The sequence below is a fragment of the Juglans regia genome, chromosome 7 (assembly GCF_001411555.2).
Source record: "Juglans regia cultivar Chandler chromosome 7, Walnut 2.0, whole genome shotgun sequence".
NCBI lineage: Eukaryota > Viridiplantae > Streptophyta > Magnoliopsida > Fagales > Juglandaceae > Juglans > Juglans regia.
The window spans coordinates 1,332,975-1,343,947 of NC_049907.1; the positions used below are offsets into that span (position 1 = coordinate 1,332,975).

General features: G+C 34.4%; 1 protein-coding gene across 1 annotated transcript; it reads left to right on the forward strand.

Moving 5' to 3' along the window:
- Nucleotides 1-94: 94 nt before the first annotated feature.
- On the forward strand, nt 95-1,348 carry LOC109009127 (probable receptor-like protein kinase At5g24010). The gene has a single exon (XM_018989500.2). It carries the CDS (start codon nt 95-97, stop codon nt 1,346-1,348), a length of 1,254 nt encoding a protein of 417 aa, XP_018845045.2.
- The last annotated feature ends 9,625 nt before the right edge of the window (nt 1,349-10,973 follow it).

Here is a 10,973-nt window from a genome sequence, read left to right on the forward strand (position 1 = left end):
ATCTTTTTTGTTTCTAACAAATCTTTCAACTAAATCGCATGTCCTAAATTTTGATTATTGTCAGCCATTGTTTCTTCCTCCTCGTATGCAAGCTATGGTTAACTTCCGTCTCCCACTTAAAAGAGGATCAAAAGAAAAGGGTAGCAATTCCTACCCCTTTTCCATGGAAAAACTTCATTTTCTCATGGTTCTCTTCATTCTCCTGAATCTCCAATTTCCTTCTCTTCTACTTCTCTCATCAGCTTCTACTCTTCCCACCAAGTACTTTATCAATTGCGGATCAGTATCCAACATATCTTTGAGTGGTCGGGAATTCGTGGGTGACCTGAATGTTGGCTCCTTCTCTATTGGACCAAGTTCTGCTATTAGTATTCTCACCACCAACTCATCAACAGATACATCTCTTTATCAAACTGCCAGAATTTTCAAAAGCCAATCTTCATATGATTTTGATATCACTGATTTTGGTTTTTATTATGTTCGTGTCCATTTCTTTCCCTTTTTTTCCGGGAGGACTAATCTGGCCGATGCCCACTTCGATGTTTCAGCCTTTAATTTCTCTCTGTTGTCAGACTTTCGTATTAAAGACAATAGCAACTCACCTTTGATTAAAGAATACTTACTCACTATCAATGCAGCCAAATTCAGCATCCACTTTACTCCTCGGGAAAAATCTTTTGCTTTTGTAAGCGCCATTGAAGTCTTTCTTGTGCCAGATAAAGAATTCGTCAGTGATGAGTTGGATCTAATTACTCCCAGTGGCCTGAGCGATTATAGATACGCTGGTGTACGATCTGAGCTTTTACTTACAATCCACAGGGTCGATGTTGGAGGTCCACAGAATAACGACTCACTCTGGAGGAATTGGATACCGGATGATGACTATCTACTCCCAGGAGAATCTGGGAAAACCTGTGTTCCTTATGAAGGTACGCTTAACTATGATGTTAATGGAGCAAATAATTATTCTGCATCGGATCTTGTCTACAAGACATGTCGAGAACTGAACATAGAGGGCAGCGAAGGGTCATCAAATTATTCGAAATTAACATGGGCTTTTGACGTGAGTAGGAGTGCCATGCATTTGGTTCGGCTGCACTTTTGCGATATTATCAGTAAAGATGCTAGTGATGTGTTCTTCAATCTCTATTTTTATGGTAATTTCACTCACATGATCTCTACTAATAACATTAGTAATCTGTTGGCTGCTCCACTTTACTACGATTTGGTGGTTGAATCAGATGACTCGGGATTCATTGATATTAGTGTAGGTCCTAGGAAGGATTCTAAAAATAAAACTGCCTATCTGAATGGGGTGGAGATTATGGAGTTTATGAAAGGAGTCTAGTTAGGTCGATGTTCCCGGTAATGAAAATAGGAGTCAGGTTTATGTTATAGCTGGTACCGTATGTGGTGCGGCCTCTCTCTTCATTGTAATAATGCTGTATTATTTGTGTATAAAATAAAAGAAAGCAAAGTTGTAACGCTCCGGTTTCGAATGAGACGGAGAGTTAATTCATTTCACTTAAAATCATATCTCACAGTACACATATATATATATATGCCAAATTTTCAATATCATATAAAAAGTATTGTTTCCATCCAACTGCCTCAATATAATGAACTTTTCAAAATATCAAGTCATCAGAACATGACAATATTTCTTAACAAAAATCATCAATACTCATATAAACCTTCTATAATTAATCCACTATGATTAAATCACCCCACTCATGTTCCATAATCTTGATTTTCAATTGAACTTTTTAAATTATTAGAAAAATATTGTGGAGATAATGGATGAGTTATCAACAATTCAGTAAGCAGAGAAGATATATAAAGTCTAGTATAGGACCTCGCTTACCTGGACTTCTTAACCTTTCAGAAATTTTCCTCAACCATGCCAAACAATTATTAATCTTCACCTATAAAATAAATATGTAACTTACTTAATTATTACAATTTTCCAAAACTTCCAAACAAAACACACAAAAAATTCAACTTTTTCAAATTTCAAAATAAAAATAATATTAAGAAATTATATTCTAGCAATGTTTTAATTTTATAATATTTTGTTTACTTTTTTCTATGATTTTCCAAAATTCCATAAAACATTTTAACTCAAATCATTTCACTATTATTTATAAATAATCTCACTTGGTCACATTTCAACTCATTATTCAAACTAGACCTAAGACTAATCTGAAAGCTACAAGATGTTATCTTCCCTAAAAGAAAAAAGTTCACATATGAATTAAGTATGAAAAATAAGGAGTGAACTCTTAATTAGTTAACAAAAATGCAATTTTGTAAAAGAGAAATTTTAAATGAGTAATGTTAGATATAGTTTTAAAGTAAGAAAAAATGGTGTCTATTATAAAAGAACAAAATTTTTATTGTGAATCTCAAACATCAATTTTTTAAAAATGAGTGTGAATCTTGCACATGCTAAAGTTGTATAAATAGAACTTTAAAATTGTGGTATGAAATTGGTGATTTAATTTATTAGATTTTGGAGGTAAATTATTTGTAGCGTCCCTAGCTAATAGCAAACTCTTTATGGTATGAACACTCGTCACGTTAAAATGGTGTTCGAAACAAGCCTCAAAATCCTTATTTATTATTATTATTATTATTATTTTCTAAGCATGCATTCGTTTCCCTCTCTTTTGTTTTTAGCTTGGAAAATGCACTTCCTATTATTACTTTCTTCGAAATGACACATCCAATAAATACTTTAGCATTGATGTGGTCACATCTTGACTCAGCTAAAAGGCAATTTTAAGTCCTTCCTATTTATCAATTTCCTGCAAAGAAAATTAATAGCTATTTGCAGGAATGGCTAGATGGGGATCATGTATTAAAAGCTTCTGCCTAAAGTCACCTGGAGATTATAAAAATGGCACATTCGATTATTAATGAAATATTAAATAAACACCTTATAATATTATAACCTCGTGTTGTATTATATTATATTGTTTACTACATATAATAACTAAGAGGAAAATCATAATTCAAAGAGACTCATAAAATACTACTATTCTTTCTCAACTAAGAGGAAAACCATAAAACCACTACTTTTATAACTTATCACAAAAATATTAAATCTTTTTCAAACTATTTCGTACATTTAAACTCATATTTCAAATTATTTATATTTAAATGTATCTCAATGAGACTCACAAAATACTATTATTCTTAAATCAACTCAAATTATCTGAAATCATCTCAATATTTAAATCAAGCCAAACTCCCTGCTTGAGGAGGACATGCGGGTTAATGTAATAGTCATACAACTCATTTCGGGTTAAATGTTGTAGAAAACAAATTGTATATATAAATATATATATATATATATTGTAATTAGTTTATTGTTAGATATAATCTTAGGATGTGTAAATTTCGTACATTCATTTTAAAAATAAGTGAAATTTATCATTAAAAAATAAGTTTTTATGTGTATCCTAAATTTATTCTTTTTTTTTTAAAATAAATGTATAAAATTTACACATTTTAGAACTGCTGGGATGTACGTCAAATTGCCTAAACATATTATTTTGGGTCTGGGCCCGAGGCAGTACACGACTTGCTTTTTAGTCCACTCCAAGTTGGGCCGTGGCAACTTGTGATAGAATTTCCAGAATTAATTTTTTTTAAGTAAAAGATAATATCATCATCTGCTATATCACTAATATAATCCGATTGAGCTGATGGAGCCCCTTGTTTCTTTGCTATATCTCAGATTTGAAATTTCCTCTTTTTTTTATTTATTTACCCTATCAAATTGTTGGCAGTAAACAGAGAAATCAAGGTGGGTTCAACCAGTGTTGAATGCTAAAAACTCTTCCAATTGCGAAAGACATTTTAATTCTTTGAAAAAAATCGAAGCTTTTGACTTGTCAATGCTTTTTAAGATGGCTTGTCGATCCATAATTCAACTAAAAAATCGGCAGAAGACCAATCATGGACCTCTCCTTCAAGCTTTCCATGTTAGTTCCACTTCAAGGCCTGAGCGAAAGCATGCAACTTTTCTCTACAATTTTCATGGAAAAGCTTCAGTTCTCTCTTCTTCTTTTTCTCCTCCAGTTCTCATCCCTCCAGTTTCTGTCTTTGGTAGATTATTCTCTCCCAGATAAGTATTTCATCAATTGTGGCTCTGCTAACAACGTCTACACCAGCCAACGGAATTTCGTTGGGGACTTGAATTACAGTGACTCAACTTTCAATTCCATTTCCTTTACAGATCAGAACAGAGTCGCGATTGACGACAGCCAGTCTTCAACTGCATCACCTCTGTATCAGATAGCAAGAGTTTTTATGCAAAACTTTTCGTATGAGTTCGATATCGACACTAATGGCACTTAGTTTGTTCGACTCCATTTCTTTGCTTTCTCATCCCCAAGTACTCCAACAAATCTCTCCACAACGCTTTTTGACGTCTGGACTTCTGGGTTCCCACTGTTGCTTAATTTCACTGCCAAAAACAATAGCAACTCTCCTATAACAGAGAAATTCTTACTTAGAATACCTTATCCTGGCAAATTCGAAGTGTATTTTGTTCCCCAGGGATCATCGTTTGCATTTATAAATGCCATGGAAGTCTTCCTTGCCCCTGACAATCTGATCAATGATACAGCCCGACATGTTACTGCTGCAGGGAGCATCAATGATTACAAGTAGGGGTGTCAAATCGTGTTAACGGGTCGTGTTCGTGTCGTGTCAAGACATGTATATTATACTATATAGGTCAACCCTAACCCGACCCGTTAAGCTTATCGTGTCAAAATCTCAAACCCTAACACGACCCAATAACATAACGGGTCGTGTCGTGTCAACCCGTTTTGACCTATTTATGTAAATGGATTGAAACAAACCCAAAATTAACCTCCTTAATCTAGTTAAGTTTAGCATAATTTTATATAAATGTTAAAATTACAATATCTATACAAAATATAAAACTAACTACAAGTCCAAAATTACAATCTAAACAATAAAAATATCTAAATTAAAATCTCAATAATTTTATTTTTTAGGTATAAGGGTATAATTGTAATTTTAACTTTCTTAACGGGTCATAACAGGTTATAACGGGTTGACCCGTTATCAACTCGTTAAGCTATCGTGTCTTAACGGGTCAACCCGTTTTGACCCGAACCCGTTAAGAATAAACCCTAACCCGCTTTTATCGTGTCGTGTTCGTGTTGGGTTAATGGGTCGTGTGACATATTGACACCCCTAATTACAAGGTGTGCTGTCTAATGCCTTACACACCATTTACAAGATAAATGTTGGAGGCCCTAAAGTTACACCGGAAAACGACACGCTATTGAGAAACTGGGGATCCGAACAGCGACTACATCTATAAACCAGACAAGGCAAAGGTTGTAACCCAATCCGGTAGCCCTAATTACCAACCGGATCTTGCCAGTCAGTATACTGCTCCTGCTATTATCTACCAGACAGCAATAGAGATAAGTAATAGTTCTAGTGTGCAATTTGAGTTTTTCAACGTGACCTAGGCCTTTCATGTGCGTAGGAGGGCTAGACACCTCGTTCAAGTTCACTTCTGCGACAATGCCAGTATTGTTAGGAATTTGGACCTCCAAAATTCATCCCTCGATCCACCCTTTGGTGAAATATAAAGAAAAATAGAGAAATAATAATAACACAAGAATTTATGTGAAAACTCCCAAATAGGAGAAAAACCACAGACTCAAAGAAGAAAATACACTATGTGAAAAATTATTACAATCACACAATTTTCTCCTTACCCCAAATGACACCCACAAAGCTTCCCCACGAGCAAAATTTTAACTTTCACATCTTTCCTTTTTACAAGAAAAGGCTAATAGAAGAATTTTACTAAAGTCACAAATTACTAATTAAGCTTATAACTTGGTGTAATTAATTTAGAGACCAAACACCCAATTTATAGGTCTTGAGGCCTCCTCCTCACTTTTCTCTCACCGGTGTGGGATTCATAAAAGGAGCAAACTTAACAATCTTCACCTTGCGACTTTGACTGATCTCACAGCCACGCTCCACCGCAATGAAGATCTTCATACCTTCCGCTATCATGCTTCACCATAAAAGCATACCCACTCAAAATAAACCAATTTCAAAAATTTCAATTTCGGCCCATGTTGAAAATAAACTTGCTGAAAAATTATGGTGCAACTTCCACGTTTGGCTTTCCTAAAAGTTCATCAGTCATCGACATAAATTTCAACCACACACCCAGCATTAATGCTAAACCAATGCTTGTGTGCAAACTTGTGGACCCACTAACATTAACACATCATCTATTATGACAACTTTGAAAATTAGTGGCATGTCATGAGGATGTATATGTCCATTTTCAAAAGACATCGTCTTCCATGGAGAGAGACATAGCGCTAGTTTCATTACCAGTATTTCCATTTACTGACTTAGAGCCACTTGCCGAACATGCTCCTGTTCTTGGACAATTTTTCTTGACATGCCTAGATTGTCCACACCCCCAGCAGACTACTTTCATCTTTATGGAGTTCTTATTCTTCCTATTACCAGCTATTACCAATGCTAAGTTCCTAGGTGGATCATTTCTTCTACCACCTAGTCTTCTTTCTTCAGAAAAGAGTTTACTGGTAACCTCTGAAAAAATTATTTTCTCCTTCCTATGTATCAAAATAGGCTTCATATGTTCATAAGAAGGTGGAAGAGACCAGATGAGCCTCAAGGCTTGATCCTCATCATCAATTTTAAATCCAATAGATTCTAGATCAGAGACAATGCAATTGATAATACTTAAATGATCTGAAATAGTCGTACATTCACTCATCTGCAATGTATGAAATTTCTCCTTCAGGTACACCCGATTCGAGACGCCATTCGTCTAATACAACTCTTCGAGCTTTTCCTAGAGTTCCTTTGCCGTAGATATTCCATGTACATTTGCAAGAACATTCTTGACTTGGCACAGACGTATTGCACTTGCTGCTCTCAAATCCAGATCCTCTCAATCTTCATCGCTCATTATAGATATGCTATTTGTTTCACCAGTCACACTAGTATCACTGCTAACTTCAAGGGTTGGTCTGCCCTTCGACGCCTTGTGTAATCCTGATTGAATCAAAACATTCTTGACTTGAACTTGCCACAAGCCAAAATTGATTTTCCCATCAAATTTCTCCACCTCAAATTTGATAGGATTTGTAGCTTTACTTCCTGACATTGTCTCGATGAATTTGACCGTAGAAATAAACAGTACTCACTAAGTAAGTTTCCAGGAAAGATTATTCTTTCTTAAACAGAACTTCAAGGTTTCCAGGAAAGATTTGAGGGTCACAATGGACACTTTAAATTTTCAATCTCCTAGACAGAACCTCCTTAGTACGAATCCACTCTACCACACCAAAACTCTACCCACCAAAAAGAACTTAATGGCTCTGATACCACTTGTTAAGAATTTGAACCTCCCAAATTCACCCTTTGGTGAAATATGAAGAAAAACAAAGAAATAATAATAACACAAGAATTTACATGGAAACTCCCAAACATGAGAAAAACCACCAAATTCCGAGAAGAAAATACACCATGTAAAAAATTATTACAATCACACAATTTTCTCCTCACCCAAATAACACCCACAAAGCTTCTCCACTAACAAAACTTTAACTCCCACATCTTTCTTTTTTACAAGAAAATGCCAATAGAGGAATTTTACTAGAGTCACAAGTTACTAATTAAGCTTATAACTTAGTGTAATTAACTAAAACGTCAAGCACCCTATATATAGGCCTTGAGGCCTCCTCCTCACTTTTCTCTCACCAGTGTGGGATTCACAAAAGGAGCAGACCTAACAGGTATAACTCAAGTTGTTCTTTCCTTCAATCTTTATATTTATAGTAAATTCAGGGTACGTTTAGGTAGTGAGAATATTTGAGAAGTGTTGAGAATATTTGTGAATAGTTATGAGTAGAGATTGAAGTGAGTTTGTGGGTCCCATTGAGAGTATTTTAAGTTATTTGGATATGTGAAGTATGTTGAGTTGTTGACTTTTAGATAGTTGAAAAATGTGTGGGTCTCATAAATATTATAGTGATTTTTTAATATTAATAAATATTATAGTGATTTTATTTTATTTTTATATATAATAATAATAAATATTATAATGATTTTATTTTTAATTTATATATAATAGTAATAAATATTATAATGATTTTATTTTCATATATATAATAGTAATAAATATTATAATAATGTTATTTTTTATTTATATATTATAGTTATTTTATTTTTTATTTATATATTATAGTGATTTTATTTTTTTATTTATATATAATAGTGATTTTATTTTTATTTATATATAATAGAGATAAATAGTGATTTTATTTTTTATTTATATGTTATAGTGATTTTATGTTTTATTTATATATTATAGCGATTTTATTTTTTATTTGTATATAATAGTGATAAATATTATAGTGATTTTATTTTTTATTTATATATAATAGTGATAAATATTATTGTGATTTTATTTTTTATTTATATTTAATAGGGATAAATATTATTGTGATTTTATTTTTTATTTATATTTAATAGTGATAAATATTATAGTGATTTTATTTTTTATTTATATTTAATAGTGATAAATATTATAATAATTTTATTTTTTATTTATATATAATATCGATAAATATTATAGTGATTTGATTTTTTATTTTTATTTAATAGTGATAAATAATATTGATTTTATTTTTTATTTATATATAATAGTGATAAATATTATAGTGATTTTATGTTTTATTTATATTTAATAGTGATAAATATTATAGTGATTTTATTTTTATTTATATATAATAATAATAAATATTATAGAATGCTTGTGAATAATTATGAGTAGAGATTGAAGTGAATTTATGAATTTCATTAAAAATATCTTAAGTTATTTGACATGTAAAATATTTATAATAAGTATGGCTATACAAATGCAGACTCAGTTTTTTTTTTTTTTTTTTTAAAGAGGACGGAACCCCAATTTTATTGATTGCCCTCACTTTTAGCGGAGGAAAACCGTAGTTACAATCACGACACCTGGGTGGTACAAAAAACTAAATCCTGAAAAAAAGCACCCAGGCATCAAAACCAGTGTAACTATAAAGAGTACAAGCCTTAAGAAAGATATATAACCTACTTCCGAGAAAGCCGAATAGGGGAACCTGCAAAAAGCCAAGTACACAAGAACAAAGAGACGCAAATACCAAGATAGCAAAATTAGATAAGCAAATAACGCAAAACAAACCTGGCAAGAGGCTTATGATATCCTCAGGTAGGGCATACCCAATTTGTCCATGCGGAGAAGACCCCTCAATAGGCTAGGCAGCATGTGAATATCAGACCAATCAGAGTTCAAACCTTCAGCCCCACACTTAGCTAGAAAGTCAGCCACAACATTGCCTTCACGAAAAATGTGAGTTATTGTATACTCCAAGCTATTAAGATGTTCTTGTAAATCCTCCCAAAAGTCTTTTAAATACCAAGTGGGATACTTATTCTTTACAATCCAATTGACCACCAGTTGAGAGTCAGTCTCTATTTGAACACGATAAAATCCAAGCGCGTGACATCTGCGAACACCTTCCAATAGGCTGCTGAGTTCTGCAAAATTATTGGTACCTAAACCCAAGGGCATAGAGTAAGCCAGAAGTAATCTCTCATCCTCATCCCGAATAACACCCCCAGCGCCAGAGGTTCCAGGGTTCCCGAAACTACTACCATCGGTATTGAGTTTTACCCAGCCCTGAGGGGGCCGGTGCCATTTTACCACTCGGACCCTCTTGGGCTTAGGGAACAAGACTGGGATATCCAGTCTATGCAAAATATTCATGTCCTGGGTGGAAAGAGAACTCACTTTCATGATCTGGTCCATGATGCGCCGGAGCCAAAGTTTAATAGTGTGCCAAACCGACTCTGTTGAGTGAGCCTTATCTTCATACCGGGCTTTACAGCGCCTCTCCCAAAGTTTCCAGGTAATAATGGAGGGCAGAAGGCCAAAGATGGTTCTAACCTGTGAAGACTTACCCGCACGACGAAACCAAAAATTAATTTGATCCTTCCAAGTGCAGAAAGGGGCCATATGAACCCCTAGATGAGAGGCCGCTAGACGCCAAATGTGTCTAGCGAAATCCCCCGTGCAGAGCACATGGTTCAAGTCCTTAGTATGACCCTTTTGACAGCAATTACATTTAGAGGCCATTGAAACACCCACCATACTAATATTCTCGTCAACACTGAGGCAATTATTAGTAGCCTTCCACATCATGATGGAAATCTTCTTGGGAAGATTAGTATGCCATATCCACTGAGCCCAGGGTAAAGGGGGCACCCGAACCCTTATACAGTCCCAAGCGCTCTTAGTAGTAAAATTGCCCTCCTTATCCTTCAGCCAAACAAGCGCATCTTCACCCTCCTTCCGTCTAGCCAAAAACTCATAAAGTTCATTGGCTTTCTGATGGCCCACTAAACTGTTCAGAAGAGAAATATCCCACCCATTCTCAATGCGACACTCATTTATCTTAATCAATGGGTGCTCAGTCACAGGAAATTGAGTATAGAGAGGACCTTCGTTGTCCCAATTGTCATACCAGAAGGAGATATTACCTTCCTTCACAATCCATTTGGAGCTATTTATCACCTCTGGAATACTACGGACAATAGATTTCTAAAAGCGGGTCCCTTTAGTAGGCTCTAGGAGGGATAAGTGATTTCCTTTAACATATTTACCTCTAAAAAATTCCGCCCAAATAGAGTTGCCCTTAATAAGATTCCAGGCAAGTTTCATGTGTAAGTCTCTCTGAACATCCCCAAAGTCCCTAATACCCAAACTACCTTCATCCGTAGGCGTACATATGTGCTTCCAAGAAATCCATTTCCTCCTGCTCTTGTCTCCCGATTCACCCCAAAAGAAAGAGCTTAGAAGCTTATTCAAGCTA